Source organism: Gopherus flavomarginatus, chromosome 6, assembly GCF_025201925.1.
Source record: "Gopherus flavomarginatus isolate rGopFla2 chromosome 6, rGopFla2.mat.asm, whole genome shotgun sequence".
NCBI classification, from domain to species: Eukaryota; Metazoa; Chordata; order Testudines; family Testudinidae; genus Gopherus; species Gopherus flavomarginatus.
In genome coordinates, this window is record NC_066622.1 from 127472924 (window position 1) to 127494872 (window position 21949).

A 21949-nucleotide genomic window follows, 5' to 3' on the forward strand; every position below is an offset into this window, starting at 1 on the left:
AATGTAAACGACTCTCTCAGAAAAGCATCAGAGGAGCACTACTACAAAGTTCACAGCTACTTTCAAAGTTTATTTTCATTTTCCAGCAGGAAGGCAATAAAGTGATTCTTGCTTCCTCAAGTGGAAATTGTTTCAATCTGGCTGTACAAGGTGCTTTTTCCTCAAAATAAACAATAATATTTAAAAAAAAAAAAAAAAAGGTTGGGAGGCGTTAAAATCCAAGCAGACATTTTCAACACATCCTTGCAGTGTGTAACTTATATTTACAATGGTTTGTTTTCTTAACTTCTGTCTAGAGACTTTTCTATAAGATTTTAGTGCTTGCTTCTGTTTCAGACAGTGGGCAGCTTTCTGTAAGTGCTCTCCACTCTGGACCCAGCGTGGTCCTTGAGGAAGAATTCTGCACATCTCGTAAGCCGCTTTCCCTCCCCCACACTTAGGTCTCAGTCCTGGATTCCATGGGAATAGGGGGCACTCGGCACCTCACAGGATTAGGACCTGAAGCTCAAAGGGAGGTTGAAATTCAGCTCCTCAGCAGTGTATAATGTACAAAAAAATCAGCAACTACGCAGGAAGCTGAAAGCAGCAGTTTGGGAGGTTGTTAAGAGATAGGAAGAGAAGGAAACAAGCCAGGGGAAGTACAAGTAAAGGAGAGCACATGGTTCTTATGCTCTCCCCTTTGGAGAATTCACAACACAATCTCACTGGTCTGCACTAAATTTCTGAACGCAAGAAGTGTGAGGACAGCAAGCAAGGCTAATGTATCATGGAACATACCCGGTTCATCTATTCTGGCAACGGGAATTGAGTTTTAATTACTTGTGATAATACTTCATCACGGGCTGGTGAATGTGCAGTGTATTTTGTCAGCATAACAGAGTGTTAGCACACAATCGTGCATTCTGCCTTTCTGAGAAGCAAGTAAAAATCACTTTGATTTGTACCTATTATAAAACTGTATGGTTTAACAACTCAGATGAGCAACTTTACAAATGTCTAGATAGATGGAGAAGATTCTTCTGTAGCCTCTGACCACTCGGTATTGAAATGGAGGCAGAGTGGGCAAGTTCTCTGAGCAGCACCAGGCAGTCAAAAAGATATTACTAGCCAGCACTGGCAATGCAGTTCAGGGTGAAACTGGAACTGGTGCTTGCCTGCACTAAGAAAAATTACAAGCAAGAGGGAAGAGAAAAAATTCAGCATACCTTTTTCATCACAAGATAATGAAAGGTAATTTTATTGTATTTACCTGTTCCTAGGTATCAGAAACAGAGTGGGGCCTGTAAGAGTTGCTAGGAGACGAGCTATCTATAGCATTCTTTTTATGTTGCGAAAGAATTAATGGCAAACACTTTCAGGTGGGTTCCCAAATAGTCCTGCATTATTTCTCAGACACATCGTGGTTTCTTTACCCTATCTGTGAATGCACTCCAGAACGTGTGAACTGACAAAGCAGTAAATAGAATTAGTTCAAAACTGTCAAACCTATGCACCATGGTCTCTGTATAGGAGAGGCTCATTTATTTAGATTGCTAGGAGCCAGTCTGCAAAAGAGACAGCATGAACCACTGAAAAGATGAGTTTATGCCAGCCCCATTTTAAAATAAAAAAGCCTGTATTTAAAGGGGCTTTTTGGAGGGGAGACTGAAATAGTTCGTTCCTTCTGGGTTTGAAGGGCAAAGGCATCCCTCATAGGATTGTACACTGAAGGATGACAATTTTATTGGTGATGCCAGTATACTGAAGGCAAAAGAATACAGTTATGCCTGATTCTATTTTTCACCTTACTAGTTTGATGCCAGTTTCTTGAAAAAACTGAAATCAATCACTGTGCTGGACCCAGCTGTGAGATCTTAGGCACTGAGATTAAAGCTGAAATAATCATACAATTTATTTAGAATTTACATTTAATTCTCAGCATCATGAGACACAAAGCTCCAAAGAGCTATGTCCTCTTGTCCCCAAGAAGGTGTTTTTCTTTAAAGTATTAACCGTCGCAGCAGGTCAGTTGTTTTGCTTTCCCACAAATGCAATGCTGAAAAAATTGAAGTGTGTGAAGTCCAAAATCTCTCCTTTGCTTTGGTAAGATACAGGCCATTTATTGCACTTTAATCTATATCTATGATTTAATTAATGTAAAGTTACCATAAGGCTTTTCTTCAGTTACTTTTCCTGTAGCATCTAATGTATCGGTAGCTTTTCCCAGTTCCCCAATGGCCATGTACTTCTGTGAAGGAAAGAAGAGATTAATGTCTTTAAGAGTTTAACTGAACATCCAGCGAGAACTTCAGATGGCACTACTGAAGCTGGATCATGAATAACCAACCACACAACTCTGGGGAAAACGAAGATGGAGATATTAAGATAGGAAACTCACAAGAAATGAGACCCAGTAATTCATGGACATAGCCGTTCATTGATTTAGGATTTTTTTTAAAAAGTTACGTAATGTGGTAGCTAAGCAACATTAAAACTAAGTTGGTGTGATGTAAGAGCTTAACAATAAAAATATTTTAGTGAAATAAAAGAATGAGCAGAATATTTGCCATAATATCTTAAATACAGTAGGATCTTTCATCCCAGAGGACTGCACAGTGCTTTGCAATCTTAATACAATATGAGAGAGAGAGAGAAGATGAAGGACTTATCAATCAATCACTCTAATGCGGCCATCTCTGAGGCAAAGCAGGACATCTGTTCAGCAGTGGAATGGAGTACCACACAATAGTTCGGATGGGAAAAGAATTATCTGATTATCAGTGCTATAAAATTTATTAGCACAACAAACAGAATCACACACCCTGTAGTATGGCAAAGGAGACAGTGCCAATACAGAACGTCCAGTACTCCATGCATTATTCACATCATCCCTCGCACGGACCCCCAGTGCAGGCGAGTTGGCTCACACATAGTCATCAAGTCAGTGTTTTCCAATGTCTCCGACTGCCCACAGCCTGGGTATCAACTTTTATTATGGCTTATGCTAATGCCCACTGTCATTATACATATTTAGTAATGGTTTTAGCCACATGCTTCTATACCTCAATAATATTGGGGTTCCTAACATCTATAAGTTAATTAACCATTTACCTCATAATTATTAGCATTTAAGTCAACTAGTTACTAGAGTATACCTGCAATTAGTACATATAAGTTAATTAAACTCAACATCCTCCAAACTTTCTCTAAAATCCCAAAAGCATATATCTGCGGTTCCTCACATCACCATTTTCTGTCATGTACCACTGTAATACACACCTTGTGATATAAGGTCATCTATGAATTAGTTCCTTATGAACAGCTAGGCCTTGATTATGCTAAGCTAATTGTCATACAGGTATCAGGTGTGTATGCCCTTGCATTACAGCCACCTACACCTAAACCCAGGGTAGTGAGTTCAATCCTTGAGGAGGCCACTTAGGGATCTGGGGCAAAAATTGGTCCTGCTAGTAGTGAGGGCAGGGGGTTGGACTCAATTACCTTTAAAGGTCCCTTCCAGTTCCAGGAGATTGGTATATCTCCTATTATTATATTATATTATCCATATGGCCTATCAGTGTCCTTGGGTGCCAGGCTACAAAGATCTCCATCAAACAAACAAAAACAAAAAGTTACTAGTTTATATCTGTGTGTGTGTGTAAATAAAGCAATACAGAGAACAGTCTTCAAACTACTGTGGCACAAACAGAGAGAAAGGAAGGACTTTTGAACAATAAGATGCAAAATAAAACACTATATATTGGACAACTTTTTCAGAGGTTACAATGAGTGTGAGAACAGGTCTGAACGGTTCTATTATTACTAAACCTTTAAGGTCTTTCATTAGGTTTCAGGCTGAAAGAGGTTCCAATGGAATGAAAGTCCTGGCATCAGCTTGGCCTGCACGATGATTTTTTTAAATCTGGTTATAAGCAACTGGCTTCTGGCTGCCCATTACAATCACATTGTTAAATTTAACATTCCAGCAGTGGAGAAAAATTCTTTACACTGGATCTATATAAAAACAGGTGATAGAAACTCCACCACTGAATGATGAACACATTCCACAGCCTCACTTTCTATCTCTTTGGTTCTGTGTAAGGTCATAAACCTTTCTAATTTACAAAAAGTACATGTACCAAAGGAGACTAGATGACCTACTGAGGTCCCTTCCAACCCGGATATTCTATTCTATGATTCTATAACTGCAAAGAAAAAAATCCCAGTTTAGTTATAGACCAATAAAGTGAGGACGCACTAATCCATACTCGGAGAAAAATCAAGCCACAAAAGGTCCAGGAAATTGAGAGCTATATTTGATTCACTATCGATCTCAACAGAACCCTTGAGTATTTGTAAACTATCTATCACAGTCATCACTGACCATTTACAGGGGAATGGAAGTTGCAGAACAGAGGCCAAGAGCTCAGACTGAGCCTAATGCTCCTCTTAGACCTCTCTCATTTGACTGTTTTAGAATTCAGAGTTGCCTTTCCTTGGACTTCAGCTCTCCCTGCCCTCAGAAACATCCACTGTGTCTGACTCTGGTGACCTTTTCCCACCTCCACTGGCTATGTCTCTCTTCAATTTTAAAAATACACCTACGGGCACCAATCCAGCACTCTCATAAGTGATAAATTACCACATCGACATAGAGAAACAGCCGCTCTTCAACATCATCACCTCAGCTCACACCCTCCTTAACAGAAACGGAAAGAGGGTGGGCACTGCAGCAAGCTCCAAAGGGTAACAAAGATGGGCTTGTGGACCAAGTTCCAATGTTGAAAACTCCTCACAGAGACCATCCCACCAGCAGCTCCCTCTCATTTCTACTGAGCAAACTCTGGCCCAATCACCTCTGCTAATCTGCCCCTGGGACATACAGTTGAGAGTCGATCTCTCAGGTAACCAGGTCCCAAATCATTTAGGGATTCATGGGTTAAAACCAGCACCTTGAATTCCAGCCAGAAGTTTATTGGCAGCCACTGCACGTTATGGAGCACCAATCCAATGTGTAACCCTCCTTAACAAGCAGGCTGCAACATCCTGCACTAGCTTCAACTTTCAGCCCCACCTACAGCTATCTAATCTGGAGGTGACAACGGATGGATAACTGTGGCAAAGCCTGTATCAGACAGAAATGGTCACACGTGCCCTGCTACTATCTAGAGAGGGAGGCGCTTGCTGCTATAGCACCTGGAGTCAAACAGCATGGCAATTAGAAAGTTGTGGGAATTGACAAACCTCTCAAGTGCACTGCATTACGTGATACATACAACATTGGTGCTGACTCCCTGTCCTGGTGTGCTGAGAACTACAGCAGCATTTCACAGGGTAGGGACCAATGATCAAAGGAGGAAGAGAAGACCCTTCTCTAGCAGCTCAGGGCTTTCTGCCCTGTCTTCCTCTCTCCTCCCTGCAAAAAGCAGAGAGGTATCTCTGAGGGAGTGACCCCATGAACTAACAACTGTAGAGAGGGAGGACGCAGGCTAAGCCACAACATTTTTCCAAGGGAGACTGAGGGAAGGCCAGCCCTGAGCTGCTCTCAGACTAAACTGACTGGCTTGTGAGGCAGACCAGGCAGCACCCACCACCTCCGTCCTTTCTCTCTAAAACTGCCTCCCCTCAGGCATTCTATGTGAGGTTCAGGTAGAAACCGTCTCTCTAAGCCTCCCGGTACCCAAGCAAGCAGTGCAGGGATTTTCCCCCACCACTTCTCCACACTGTAAGAGACTGTAAAACTGGTTTATTTCATTAATACAGTGAGGAAATATCCCTAAAAACAGGTGTTAGTGTCAAAGCCCTCTGTCAATTATGATGGGATGTGGAACAAAACCCAGGTGTTCCATACTTCGATCATCTGTGACATATCTCACTGGCAGATTTGCAGGTTGAGAAGTGTGGGACAGCTTTTTTTCTGGAGTCACCACTGCAAGTGGGAGCCTGGTAACCTGAGCCATTCTCTTTGGCTCTGCAGGGAAAGACTGGTGGGATTCACACACAAATGGCAAACCCCACAGGGATTATATAACAACGATGTTATATAACAATGATGTTTCTTTTGTTAAAAGAATAGTCACTCTAAATAAATGCTTCCAGTTTTAATGTCAACTGATATTTACCAGTTAAACCCTGATGGGGAGGGGAAGATACTCTCACTTAATATGTAGATTTACTGGAGCGGGGAAAAAAAAATGTACATGGGTTCTCTGAACTTATAGCTAGGAACCTTAAATTCTTTATAGTCAGTTTCACAATAGTTAGAGACCCTGGGCTGACTCCAGGACATGTCCATACCACTAGTCAGTGAAAATGCCAGAAAGACCATGGGAACAGTACTTCTCAATTTTGTTTTATTTTATATATCAAAGTTTTATTGGGAAAAGGGCCAGAGACCTGAAATCCTAAATTATAACCTGTTCTAAAAGCTTTTCTTAAAAATGGAACAGAAACTTTTAGAAGAGAGATTCAACCTCTGGGATGCAATTGTAAAACAGGGTCATTAGCAGCTGTCTTTAAAGTTGCAAGGTGGCTCCCATTGCGGGAATTTCCTGGAAAGGAAGGACTGTAGGAAGTAGGACAAATGGTTCTTAGAGTTCATTTGAGGATAAGGTGTTTTCAAATCACAGCAGCAATTCAACATGGGACTGAAGGGGGGAGAGCGGAAAGAGAGCTAAGAACCCTAGTTTGACAGACTGAGAATCATCAGAGAAATCAGATTTGACAAATAGAATATCAATATATGTATGTGCCTGACAAAAGTGAGGCACAGAAAGCCTACAGAAGTTGAAAGGACACTGGTAGCAATCAGCTGGAGCACAAAATGGGTAAGTGTGCATCAAAACTGCCATGCTGGCGCCTAACCATGTAAATGCATGCTTTGTGCATACACTTACCATACCTGCAGATGCATCTTGGCTGCAGACTTGGGCCTCTGTACATATTGAATTGGCCCTATATGGTTATTTATAAAAGTACGTTCAATTTGTGTCCATAGATCCATAAAATTTATTACTAACTCCTGACCAAGATTAGTTATTTATGTAACTTGTTACACGTTCTTCAATAGCACCGAGAGGATTCAGGCAAAACCGGGGTTCCATTGTGCTGAACACTGTTCAAAACAAATAGCAAGAAACAGTGCCTGGCTCTAAATAGAAAAGACATCCCAAGGATAAGAGAAAAGGGATGATTATTTTAGTCCCAATTATTTTACAAAACAAAAGATCTTCCAGCAGCCATGATCAGACATATTAAAGGCAGGAGGCCCCCAAACAATTTCAAAATGTTAACAAAAGACAAAACGGAGATTACTGAAGGGACAAAAAGAATTTTATGACAAAGCAAGTTCAAAATTTACAAACACCAAACATGTCCTCTTAATGCAGAGAAACATTACAATTTCTCTCCTCTAGCATCCATTTTTCTCCTGAGTGAAAAAGCTGACTTTGTACTAAAGCTGCACTAAATTTTATTTACTGCTCGATGCTGTAATTGTTCTGTCATTGTTGAAGAACTATCTGATCTTTACCCTAAGACTAGCTGGATTGTCTGACTCATTATGTCAGCCTCTTACTTAAAATGCTCTAACACATGGGGTGACCTGATTTTCAAAGTGAAAGACTAGCACCACTCATCAGTGGGGAGCCTGTGGCCGAAAGTTCTGCCAGAGATTAGGGAGTGATGTGATAACTTGGGGGATGTAACCAGAGACTCCAGGGAATTCCAAAAACCAGAACAAAATATTGAAGTTTTGTAAAAATATTAGTGTCATCAGGTCATCCCCTAGATTTCAGTGATACATAGTCTCACAGCTAAGCATCAACAAGGGCTCACAACATGCAGACCCACTCAAGAAACCAGCTGCTTGGTAGTACTAAGTCTCTTAATTCAAAGCTTCCAGACACTTTCCCCACTGGAAACTCTCTGCGGTCACTGGAGGGGAAAAAAAAAAATCTCAACCTTGGTCTTGTATAGAGGTCGGTTTTATTCTGACACAAGCTCATTCCCTCCTTCCCACTCTCAACCTCTTCTGCCTGCACAAGGGGAAACACAAACCCCCACCCCACACCCAACATCTTGAGGAATCGGGTATTAAGGAAATTCTGGATTTTTTTTCTCCCAGAAATAGAGCAGACTCTTTACAGGGGTGAGATATGCTGAGAAAAGAGATGGTTTTAGAATCATGCAATGGAGTATAACTAGGAATGTCAAAGTAAATTATGAAAATTAATATTTAGGTTGAATCCAAAGAAGTTTCCTCATGCTAAGATCTAGTAAATTCCAAATGGCAGTGGTACAAAAATCTGAGTGACTAGAAAGTGCTGCTTTAGCGTGGGAACAAACAGATCTGATAAAAAATCATCTGTTTCTGACTCCCATGATCTCATAATTAAAAAAAAAAGTTGACAGTGTGTCAGCACTGTTATTTATTATTTTGTTAAAGTGGGAAGGAAGAATTGTATATGTAGTGAATACAAATATGTAATTTACAGAAGTTAGAAGGAGGGGGTGCGTGGAGGGGAGAGAGAGAGAGAAAGAATACAGAAAAATTCTAACTGGAGAGGACTCTCCATTTTGTGAGGCAATAGTTCCCACAGCATAATAAGTGCAGCCTCTTCAAAATTTTCAATACTATACTTTTTAAAAGTCTGAAAATTAATAGAGCATGAAGCAGAGATATTAATAGGTTAGGGCCCTGGGGTTAACATAAAAGAGAGAGAAACTTGAGAAATACACAGCACGAAGAGCCAGCTCACTAATGGTAGGGCAGTAGGCAAATTAATACCTGCACTACATAGCTGGGGCTCTTTTATAACCTATATTTTCGGGGGAAGATGCGGGAGGAAAAAGAGGGAAGGGAAGGGAAACCAGAAGAGTGTTTGAATTCAGTAGCTCCAGTACCTATGTTTTGTGTGTGTATATATAGAGAGAAATACAAATCTTCCAGTGCAGATATAAATCACTAGAGTGGATTGTCAGAGACCTTAAGGTTGCAGAAGCATTTCATTCTAACCAGGTGCGGCTCCAGGCACCAGTGCTCCAAGTGTGTGCCTGGGGTGGCAAGCCGCAGGCGGTGGCAAGCTGCAGGGGGTGGCCTGCCAGTCCCTCCTAGGGCGGCAGCCTTCGGTGGCGCACCTGTAGGAGGTCCGCTGGTCCCGTGGATTCGGCGGCAATTCGGTGGCGGGTACACCGAAGCCGTGGGACCAGCGGACCTCCCGCAGGCAAGCCGACAAATCTGCAGGACCAGGGACCTCCCGCAGGCGTGCTGCTGAAGGCAGCCTGCCTGCCGTGCTTGAGGCAGGAAAAAAAAAACAACCCAAAACTAGAGCCATCCCTGATTCTAACCCCGTTTTCAGACTTTCCAAAACTATCACATTTTGCTCTGAAATCTTCCATGTGAATTTTTTTCTTAATTTAAGCAAACACAGTTGAGTTATTTTTAAGATATGAGGAGAAGGATAGTGGGGGGGGGGGAAGAAGTGGGAGTATGGGAAGCAGCACTTTCCCCATTATACAAAGAAGATTCTGTCTCACCTTCCCTCTAATAAAGGCATCTCTAGAAAAAAGGAGCCATGATAGAAAGATCAAATTTGCCACAGGAGTGACTCCTATGGGGGAGGAGTGCCTTTAAGTATTCTAGTGAAAAGTGATTTTGATTTGATCAAGATATGATCTGCTGGAAAAAACTGCAGAGTTGGTATACATAGTATGTTTTGCATTGAGTTCTCTAAATAAATTCATACAAGGATTAGCAGCTGTGCACCTTTTGCCTTGCAAAATGTCTCATTGGCACAAGTCATCTAATCAGGATCAGATACCTAGCACTGGTCTACACTACGAGTTTAGATCGAATTTAGCAGCGTTAGCTCGATTTAACCCTGCACCCATCCACACGACAAAGCCATTTTTGTTGACTTAAAGGGGTCTTAAAATCGATTTCTGTACTCCTCCTCGATGAGGGGTTTAGCGCTGAAATTGACATCACCGGGTCAAATTTGGGGGTAGTGTGGATGCAATTCAACAGTATTGGCCTCTGGGAGCTATCCCAAAGTGCTCCATTGTGACTGCTTTGGACAGCGCTCTCAACTCAGATGCACTGGCCAGGTAGACAGGAAAAGCCCCACGAACTTTTGAATTTTATTTCCTGTTTGGCCAGAGTGGCAAGCTGATCAGCACAGGTGACCATGGAGTCCCAGAATCGCAAAAGAGCTCCAGCATGGACCAAACGGGAGGTACTGGATCCGATCGCTGTATGGGGAGACGAATCCGTGCTTTCAGAACTCTGTTCCAAAAGACGAAATGCCAAAATATTAGAAAAAAATCTCCAAGAGCATGAAGGACAGAAGCTATAATAGGGACCCGCAGCAGTGCCGTGTGAAACTTAAGCTCAGGCAAGCCTACCAAAAAACCAAAAAGGCAAATGGCTGCTCCGGGTCAGACTCCCAGATGTGCCACTTCTATCATGAGCTGCATGCAATTCTAGGGGGTGCCCCTACAACTACCCTACTCCTGTATGTGGACTCCTGCAAGGGAGTCTCATGCAACAGGGATGAGGATTTTGGGGACGAAGATGAGAAGGAGGAGGAGGAGGAGGTTGAAGACAGTGCACAGCAGACAAGCGGAGAAACCACTCTCCCCGACAGCCAGGTACTGTTTATCACCCTGAAGACATTACCCTCCCAACCCAGGCTCCCGGACTTCGAAGGCAGAGAAGGTCCCTCTGGTGAGTGTACCTTTGTAAATATAATACATGGTTTAAAAGCAAGCGTGTTTAATGATTAATTTTCCCTAAAGACTTGGGATGTATTCGAGGCTAATAAAGCTACTGGAATGCAGTCAAGCAACATCCCTTCTTTCTCTCTCTGTGTTATCCTCAAGAGAGTGATATCATTCATGGTCACCTGGTTGAAATAGGGGAATTTTATTAAGGAGACATTCAGAGGCCGCTGTTCCTGCTGGGCTGTGTGCCTGTGGCTGAAAAGAAAACATCCCCACTGTTAGCCATGCGATGGGGAGAGGGGTGAAGCGATCATCCCAGAGAATTGGGGGCGGGGGGCGGGTTAAGTTGGGTTTGTGCTGCACGTTAACCTGAAAAACTTAGCCCCTCCTTTCAAATGGCCAACTCATTTTAAATGGTCAACCCAACTCTACCTTTTCTCCCTCCCGCAGCTGCAAATGTTTCAAAGCTACCACTATTATCTCCATCCCAGAGGCTAGCACAGATAAGAAGATGAAAAAATAAGCACTCGTGATGAAATGCTCTCTGAGCTCATGCAGTCCTCCTGCTCTGAAAGAGCCCAGCAGAACGTGTGGAGGCGAACAATGTCAGAGTCCAGGAAAGCAAAAAATGAACGTGAGGACAGGAGGGACGCACAAGAGGAGAGGTGGCGGAAGCATGATGAGAGGAGGTAGAAGGCAATGCTGAGGTTATTGGAGGATCAAACTTATATGCGCTGGTGTATGGCTGAGGTGCAGGAAAGGCAGTAGGAGTACAGATCTCCGCTGCAGCCCCTGTGTAACCGCCTGTCCTCCTCCCCAAGTCCCATAGCCTCCTCACCCCGACACCCAAGAACACTGGGGGGGGAACACCTCCGGGCACCCAACCACTCCACCCCAGAGGACTGCCCAAGCAACCGAAAGCTGGCATTCAATAAGTTTTGAACTGCAGTGTGGCCTTGTCCTTCCCTCCTCCTCCACCCCACCCAGTGCTTCACTACTCCCCTGCCCCTCCCTGGCTACCTTGGCAGTTATGCCCCTATTTCTGTGACTAATAAATAAAGAATGAATGAATTTGAAACAACAATGACTTTATTGCCTCAGCAAGCGGTGATTGAAGTGGGGAGGGGAGGGCGGCTGGCTTACAGCGAAGTAGAGTGAACCAAGGGGGTGGGTTTTCATAAAGGAGAAACTAACAGAACTTTCACACCATAGTCTGTCCAGTCATGAAACTGTTTTTCAAAGCTTCTCTGATGCGCAGCGTGCCCTGCTGTGCTCTTCTAACCGCCCTGGTGTCAGGCTGCACGTAATCAGCAGCCAGGCTATTTGCCTCATCCTCCCACCCCGCCATAAACATCTCTCCCTTACTTTCACAGATATTGTGGAGCACACAGCAAGCAGTAATAACAATGGGAATACTGGTTTCGCTGAGGTTTAACCAAGTCAGTAAACTGCGCCAGCGCGCTTTCACATGTCCAATTACACATTCTACCACTATTTTGCACTTGCTCGGCCTATAGTTGAACAGCTCCTGACTACTGTCCAGGGTGCCTGTGTATGGCTTCATGAGCCATGGCATTAAGGGGTAGGCTGGGTCCCCAAGGATAACTATAGGCATTTCAACATCCCCAATGGTCATTTTCTGGTCTAGAAATTAAGTCCCTTGCTCCAGCCGTTCAGACAGACCAGAGTTCCTGAAATGCAAGCGTCATGTACCTTTCCCAGCCATCCCACGTTGATGTTGGTGAAACGTCCCTTGTGATCCGCCAATGCTTGCAGCACCACTGAAAAGTACCCCTTTCGGTTTATGTACTGGCTGGCTTGGTGCTCTGGTCCCAAGATAGGGATATGCGTTCCATCTCTCGCCTCACCACAGTTTGGGAATCCCATTGCAGCAAAGCCATCCATTATGACCTGCCCTTGATAGCAGCAGCTCAGTGATTGCGTTGGCTACTTGGATCACAGCAGCTCCCACAGTAGATTTGCCCACTCCAAATTGATTCCTGACTGACTGGTAGCTGTCTGGAGTTGCAAGTTTCCAGAAGGCTATTGCCACTCACTTGTGAACTGTGAGGGCTGCTCTCATCTTGGTATTCTTGCGCTTCAGGGCAGGGGAAAGCAAGTCACAAAGTTCCCTGAAAGTGCCCTTATGCATGCAAAATTTTCGCAGCCACTGGGAATCATCCCAGACCTGCAACACTATGTGGTCCCACTAGTCTGTGCTTGTTTCCCGGGCCCAGAACCAGCGTTCCACGGCATGCATCTGCCCCATTACCACCATGATGTCCAAAGTGCCAGGGCTCGTGCTTCGAGAGAAGTCTGTGTCCATGTCCTCGTCACTCTTGTCACCGCACTGCCGTCGCCTCCTCACCAGCTTTTGCAGGTTCTGGTGCTGCATATACACTGCAGGATAATGCACGAGGTGTTTACAGCGCTCATAGACACTGAGCAGGCTCCATGCTTGCCGTGGTATGGCATCAGCAGGAGAGCAGAGTGGCAGCAGATGCGTGACGACGGTTTGCAGCCCTATTGTACTGTCTGCCACCAACAGCACCCAGTACACAACAGCGGCGGCTGAGCTGAGCGGGCTGCATGCTTGCCGTGGTATGACATCTGTGCGGAAAAAAGACAAACGATAGTCTGCCGTTGCTCTCACGGAGGGAGGGGCGACTGATGACATGTACCCAAAACCACCCGCGATAATGTTTTTGCCCCATCAGGTAGTGGGAGCTCAACCTTGAATTCCAATGGGTGGCGGAGAATGGGGGAACTGTTGGATAGCTACCCACAGTGCAACACTCCGAAAGTCGACATTAGCCTCGGTACTGTGGACGCACTCCGCTGACTTAATGCACTTAGTGGGGAGACACACAATCCGCTGTATAAAATCGCTTCCTAAAAAATCGACTTCTACAAATTCGACCTAAGTTCATAGCGTAGACATACCATTAATAGCCATATACAACACATTTCCTTTTCACAATATAGGGCAGCCTTGCTTAGGCACAATTCAAGGGATGAGACAGTTAGCTTCAAATATAACATAATTGTCAAATGAAATGGCCTATATTTGCCAGCAGCATTTCACTATTACTGTGTGTTTTCACTTAATCTGTACAATACATTATGACAGCAACATTTACTGTGTGGTTACCATTTAAATGGCTGTTGCAAAATGCCTGGTATACAAGAAGATGCTACATATTGGTATCTATAATTGTTATCTACTGTCACCGACATGTTAAGACATACTCATACTCCAGGCAGTGCCTCCTAGAAAAGGCAAACAGCAGAATCCTCTATAACGTGTGCTGTGGACGGCAGCATGCAGATCTAATTTACCTGCTCAATGTTCAGATACCCTGGTGATGAGTGATATAGAAAAACACTAGATTGAAACTGATATTTTATTATGTAATAATTAATAAATTAATAATAATAAAACAGACTCCCTAGGCTTCCATGCTGTCCTTCATCTGGTTCCGGTTCCTATTCCTGCCCCAACTTTACTGGAGCCTTGTTCTAGACACCTCAAACCTTGTCCATGCCCTTCTCTTTTGTCCAGCCCTGCATCCACCTCCTGACTGCCAGGCCCTAGGACGCACTCCAACCCTGCTTCGAACTTTGGCCTGCATCTGGACTCTCACTACGATACCGATTTGGTTTGTCTATGGACTCTGACCTCAGTTCTGACCCATGGCCTGTCCCTAGAACCAAGTTTTACCACTGCCCTCGGCCATGTCCTGATCCTACAGCCGGCGTTGACCACCACCCCAACCACCAGGCCTGACTGCCTGGAATCAGAGCCTGTCAGAGTCAAGGTTGTGTGTGGAGCCTAACCTCTGGCATTTCCTGGCATCTGCACGCTTCACTGGGCAGGCATAACATTCTCTGAACACTCCTTTTGTACCGAACACCCCTTTGCATTTCCACAGTGCCATCCATCAAAGGGTCTCAAAGCACTTTTAAAGCAACGAATTCAGCTTTACAATATCCCTGTTTAGTAGGCAAGTATTAGCTCCATTATTCAAGGGAGGAGGCAGGAACATAAGACCCATACTTCAAAAGTTGCCACTGATTTGAGGTGCCCATCTTGAGACAGTTCGCATCCACAACATATATATGAATGAAAACAATCAGGCCTTGTGTGTCACAGTGGGTACACAAAAATCGAAGCACTCAAAATCAACTTTTGAAAAATCTGGGTTTAAGTGATTTTCTCAAGGTTTACTCAGGAAGCCTGTGACTAGAACCCAGTTCTCTCGATTTCAGTCTCTTGTCCTAACAAGGCTATTGTTCTGCCCCGGCCACTTCCATTTACAAGAACTATGCTTGTTCTGTGTTTGTATAGCACCTACTGTATGGGTCCTGGTCCCTAACTACGGCTCCTAAGCATTACAGTACAACAAATAATAAATAGCAGCAAACTCCACCATCTATTTATATATTCTTTGAAGCAGTATTTCCTGTTACTGATAAATTTACCTGATATTAATTTCATCAGTGAATCCTTGTCCTCCACTGTGGAACAGTGTAAAAGAGAAGGACAAATCATTTCTTAGTGTACCCTCCATAATCTTTAATTGTTCCGTTAAAAAAAAAAAAAAAAGGAAACATTTGTCTACAATAAGTAGTTTGGGCATGTATCATTTTTCCAGTGTGTGTGTTATATTCTTGGAAGTAGGTTGCAAATACTTGCTCAATTCACTCTTCACAGCAACAGGAGCATCTGCTTTTTACACAGCCTCACAGCTCTTTCTGTTCATCATTTCAACGACGAGACTCTGCTCTTCTTGTAAAATTCTATAACAGATGAAGAGTCAGACCATCTCTCTTTCAAGGGAGCAAGGAAACAGGAGAAGATACAGTGCAAACATAGAGTGTATGGGAGAGGGAGTATTTGTTTTTTATTGACTCTTAAATTTAGGGAGGAGGTGGTTCTTCCCACCCAAGATTAGAAGTTTCCCAGGGAAACTGACCCTTATTTCAGCGTGTTTCATAGTGCTAATAGCACAACAGTCAAGGGATTCTTTTTCACATTTTACCTTTTTTCCCCCAAGTGCATGCTTTTAATTATTAACCCTCACCAATGATGAAAGGCCAAAAACAGATACCTTTACTCATGACGAATACATTTTAGTCCTATTAAAATCTAGAGGACTACTGAGGAGCACTTGTGGAGTAAGGTGCTAGTCAATGTAAGGGCATCAAAAAATTCTAGTCCTAAAGAAAAAGTTCCCCTTCCCACCCCAAAGAGCCAGTCATATCCTCATATGTGTATATTTATAGGCAAAATAATGGCAATAATAGAGAAGACAAGTGGGAAAAAAAAGCATAATTACCCCCATGGAATTCATTGCCACAAGATGGTGGCCAAGTATTTTGTAGGCAAAAGAGACTTAGATATCCATATGCATTATTATTATATCCACAATTATATTATATAGTATACAAAAACTAAGGGATCTAAATTCTCACGCTTCAGGGCATAAGACAACCCGTTGTAAATTACTGGTTAGGAAATAATGTTCCCTATGAGACATTTATTTCATTATAGGCTCTTGCATCTTTCTCTACAACATCTGGGACTAACCGCTGCAGAAATGATTCTGGACTAGATGGACCATGGATCTAATCAGTCACTTCCTAGAATGATGCTACAATAAACTTTTAGGTCAGTAAGAAGTTCTCATACGACAAAGGAAGTTGGTCCAGTTTCTCCGGAAGAATCCTTAAGAAGCAAGCTCTGCATTTATGAGACAAAACATGGTGAAGCTGCACTTTAAAAAGACTGGATAATTGAAATGGTTTCTGTGCCCCATTCGGGATCCTCAGGAGTTCAGTTTTCTAACTATAAAAAATCCACACTGTTCCACACCAGGCCACTAATTCAGCATCTTCATTTTCCCCTTGATCCTTTTTTGTCTCTAGTCTTTGAGGTGATCTGGAGTTTGGGTTTTATATTATCCAGATGACATTCTGATAGTGAGCCCCTCTGGAGAGGCTGCAACCTTTGAGATCAAATGCTCAATTCACCTACTCTCCACTCGAGCATTTGCAATCAATGCAGGGAAGTCAATTCTAATTCTCCACAAGCCACTGGAGCTCCTGGGGCTTCAGATAAAAAAAGAATGACTAGAGATTCTACCTTCCAGAAAAGAAAAGCAGGTTTTCAACCCGTCAGTATTTGAGGAGTCAGAGCATAGAATGCTCATGATGGCCCAACTTCTGGTCTCGTTTACGTTAGTATGACCCCAGTGAAGACTCGGGGTCACCCTGGTGCATGTGACCCTGCTGAAGAGAATGTGAGTGAAGCCAGAGTTGTGCTCTTTACAATGCAAATAACTAAATATGAGTGAACATGCTACCTGGTGCCTGAAGTTTTGACTATCTTGTTTTATCCCACTTCAGTAAAGGCGGTCTGTGCTAGAGACATCCCTCCCCCACACTATCCCCTGCACTGGGAATTATTAGAATAATACAATATCTATTATTAGAATAATACAATATCTCATTGCCAGCTGTTTAGGCTGCCAAGCCTCCTACCTCCCTGATGAGCCCACAACTTCTTTTTGCATAGCTACATTATTACAGCACATCTTAGTGGGGAAGAGATTTTTCTAAAGCAATGATCTCCTTTAAACTTTCCGCTGTTAGCAAGAGGTCTCTAAATTATCTGCCCACAAACATCTCCACATTGTCTCAGTCTTAGGAATAGAGTTACTCTGATCACCAACTACCCCACATCTTTCAGAGGAAGCACAGAATGCCAGTCTTTGAGTCATAAGAGTAGCCCATTCACATGCTGTAATTTACTCCACAATTTTGCTGGAACATTTGAAATAAACCAAAAGGGACACATCTATTTCTGGAAAAATATTAAGGAACTTGATAAGAAACTTGGAGCTTTGAGAAACTTGGCTGGACATTTCTATTTCTCTGACTAGTCTTTAAGAAGGTCACACACTTAATTGCAGAACTGATAAAGCATGATAATCCTTACAGAGGCGGTATGAATTACAGATCAGGGAAACATGTTGATGGCAGCCAAATCAGCTTAAGTTTGATAGGACGTTTGGAAAAATTCTGACATTCATATTTTTGGCAGAGCTGCCATATAGAGTTCACAGCAAAAATGTAAGTTTTGGGCCATTAGTGTAATTATGCTGCCAACGTTGATAGACTTGATCTAATGTCTCTAGAAGCTAGTTTTAACGTAATTAAAAAGAAAATCCCCAGCAGAAACGCATACTAAATGCAGTGGAATCGAAGATAAAAAAGGAGCAAATCAGAGCAAAAGTAACAATTATTTCACCAAACATATGTTTGATGAAGTAAGAGACACTCCAATCCTAGTAGACGGCATGACACGTAAAAGGCAGAAATTTTTTCAACAACTTTAGAATAAAGAATAGTCATGGCTAACTACTATTAGTCCTGAGACCGCTGTAGCCAACTACAGAGATTTGCAAACTGGTTTAGCCCTCACTTAAAAATAATTTTAACTTGTGGTAATAAATTACCAAATTAAACTAACCTAGTTGGATTTAAGAGCTACACTAAAGGTTTTGTACTAGTTTAGCTAGAACTATTTAAAGTTGATTTAGCTGATATGACAAAGCTTTTCTGTAATGGATAAGGCATTGAAAAGGGGATGTCAGACTATAAACAGTTGAAGTCTCAAGTAACAGGGACTCAACCTCAAGAACTATAGTAAATTACATGAGTATAATCGGCCTAATCCAAAGCCTGCCAAGGTCAATTGGGAGGCCCCAATTAGGGGTCAGAGGTTAGAGTCAGAGGTTAAGGCCAGAAGGAATACCAGATCACCTAGTCCAGTGGTGGGCAAACTATGGCCCGGGGGCCACATCCAGCCCTCCAGATGTTTTAATCCAGCCCTCGAGCTCCCACCAGGAAGTGGGGCCAGGGCTTACCCCGCTCTGGTGCTCCAGCCAGGGAGAGGGGTCGCGGTCTTGCCCCACTCTGCATGGCTCCCGGAAGCAGTGGCATGTCCCTCCTCCAGCTCCTACACGTAGGGGCAGCCAGGGCTCAACAAGCTGCTCCCACCCCAAGTGCTGCCCCTGCAGCTCCCACTGGCTGGGAACCGCAAACGATGGGAGCTGCAGGGGCGGCACCTGCGGACAGGGTAGTGTGCAGAGCCGCCTGGCCGCATCTCTGCATAGGAGCCAGAGGGGGGACATGCCGCTGTTTCTGGGAGTTGCTTGAGGTAAGCACTGCCCAGAGCCTGCCCCCCTGAACCCCTTCCATGCCCCAAACCCCTGCCCCAGCCCTGATCCCCCTCCTGCATCCCAACCCCTCATGGCCAGCCCCACCTCAGAGCCCGCATTCCCAGCCAGAGCCCTCCCACCCTCCAATCCCCAATTTCGTGAGCATTCATGACCCGCCATACAATTTCCATACCCAGATGCAGTCCTTGCTCTAAAAGGTTTGCCCATCCTGACCAAGTCCAACCTCCTGTATATCAGAAGCCACTAACACAACCCAGCACCTTCACACTAAACCCAACAACCAAAACCAGGCGAAATTAGTAAAAACTGCAGGAGACTAGATGGTTACATGCCACAGTGAGAGAATAAGAGTGAGTGAGATGTACCAACGCCAAGGCCCCTGCGAGGTCAGGGAAATGATTGAGAGATATAATTGGATGATCCTTGCCAGTGGCTCGCACTCAGACACTGCAGTGGAAGGCAAAAGCCCCCAAGGTCACTGCCAATCTGACCTGGGGGAAAACCCCTGAGCTTGTGAGCAAGAACCAGCCAGCCAAGCACCTGAGAGAGAGACTGCTTGGTACTACCTCAGAGCCCTAGCCCATCCTTTCCAATATCTCATCTCCGGCTGTGGCCTTCTACGATGCATCAGAGGAAGGAGACCTAAAAAAATCCAAAATACACTGGAAAGAGGGAGTAACAGAATCCATTCCTGACCCCCTCCTGGTGGCCAGGTGAAGCCCTGAAACGTGAGCTTTTAGGAACATATGACAAAGTGGAAGTAAACTCCAGCGCTGCTGTCCTCTGCTAGCACAAGCAACCCCACCACACAACCGCACTCATAAATTTGCCCAGCTCTAAAGAGAGAGAGGTTCTTTGCCCCCACAACTGTTATTGGGAGGCTGTTCCAGAACTTCACTCCTCTGACAGTGAGAAACCTTCTTTCCAGCCTGGCCAGTTTGTTCCTGTGGCAACATTGTCTTTTATCTTAAATAGCTCTTCCCCCTCTTTGGTTTTTATCCCCCCTGATGTATGTATAGAGAGCAATCATATCCTCTCTCTGCCTTCTTTCTGCTAGGCTAAACAAACCAAGCTCTTTCCATATCTTCTTTTAAGATAGGCCCTCCACTCCCCTCATCATCCTTGTAGTTCTTCTCTACACCTGTTCCACTTTGTATTCATCTTTCTTGAACATGGGAGACCGGAACTAGATGAGGTCTTACCAGTAACTTCTGCAATAGCATTAATACTTCTCTATCGCTACTGGAAATGACTCACTTGATATAGCCTCGGATCACATTTGCCTTTTTCACGGCCACATCACATTGGTGCCTCCGTCATCTTGCGATCAACCCATGCACCCAGGTCTCGCTCTTCCCCCGTTATGTCCAAATGATGAGCCCCCAGTTTGCAGCAGAAATTCTTATTGTTAGACCCTTAGACTGTGCACTTGATACTGTTGTATTTCATCACATTTCTGTCACTCCAGTCTTCAAGGTCATCCAAATCATTAGCACACACTTACTTTTTGTGACAAGCTTATTAATAAAAATAGTGAATAAGACTGATTCCAAGACCAATACTCCACTAGTAACCTCCTTCCAGTCCAATAGTTAACCTTTCAACAAAACCCACTGCCTTCTCCCCTTTAGCCAATTCTTTATCCACTTTACAGTGCTTGTACTAATCCCAAAGTCTCTAATTTACATAATAATATCCCATGTAGTACTGTACCAAATGCTTTATTAAGTCCATGTATGTTAGATCTATTGCATTCCCCTTAGTGAAAAAAAATTAATTAATTTCCAGAGAAAGAAATCAGGTTAATCTGGCATGATCTACCTTTGGAAAATCATGTTGAATTATATCCCCTTTACTGTTTGTCTCCATGAACTTAATTATCCTTTCCTTCACCATCTGTTCTAAGGCAGAGGTTCTCAAACGTCATTGCACCGTGACCCCCTTCTGACAACTAAGGTACTACATGACCCTGGGTGGGGGGGCGGAGCCTGAGCCCCATCACCCTGGGGAGGGGAGAGGGAACCACAACCCAAGCCCCATCGCCCCAAGTGTGGTAGAGAGGGGGCCACATCCTGACTTCTACCGCCCCAGTGGGGCTGGAGCTAGGGCTTCAGCTTCAGCCTTGGGTCCCAGCAAGTCTAATGCTGGCCCTGGCAACCCCATTAAAATCAGATCATGACCCACAGTTTGAGAACCACAGTTCTTAGGCACCCTACTGAGGGCAGACTAACAGGTCTTCAATTGCCAAGATCACTGTTTTCTCCTTTTCTTAAATATAGTTACAATGTTAGCTATACTCCAGTCATATGGCACTAGCCCCAAATAGATAAGATTTATTAAAAATCCTTGCTCCTAAGCTAGCAATCTCATGCGCCAGTTCTTTCAGTATTCTGGGATGGAAATTATCTGGTCCCCCTTGATTTGATCACATTAAGATCTTCACATTTTTCTCCCACCTCAGATGTGGTCATTTCCATACACTCATTTCCATCTGTCATCCTGCCTTCATACCCATATTCCATATTATCATCCTTACTGAAAACCAAGGCAAAATATTCATTTAGTTTTTGGGCCATATCTCTTCAACCTCCTTCCCTTCCACACCGAACAGCGCCCAACCTCATTCTTTCTTATTCTTTTTTTTTTTTTAACAACACTATAAATCCCAAGCCTCTTCCACATTTAAGTCTTCAAGTGCTTCAATCCAGCTGATGTCTTCAACAAATTCCCTTAATTTCCCAAAGTCTTTCCTTTTGAAACCAAAATCCATAGCTGATTGGTTTTGATTATCCTTCCATTTCATTTAAACTAAATAAACTCATGATCACTTGAGCCGAAGTTATTTCCTATGACTAGCTCTTCTATGACATCCTCATTACTTACCAAAATCAAATCTAAAACTGCATCGCAATTGACTGCAAGGGACTTTGAATCAGGCCCTATTGCCACAACTGATTTTCTGTCTTTTATTTCTTCTTAAACCTGGGTGACTATCAGTCAGG

General features: G+C 43.6%; 1 protein-coding gene across 1 annotated transcript in view; it reads right to left on the reverse strand.

Moving 5' to 3' along the window:
* Nucleotides 1-21949, reverse strand: part of TRUB1 (TruB pseudouridine synthase family member 1) — a 45550-nt gene that overhangs the window by 10483 nt on the left and 13118 nt on the right. The window contains exon 5 of the mRNA XM_050960772.1: nucleotides 2146-2227. Coding sequence (XP_050816729.1) covers nucleotides 2146-2227 — 82 coding nt within the window. The remainder of the gene's footprint in view (nucleotides 1-2145; nucleotides 2228-21949) is intronic.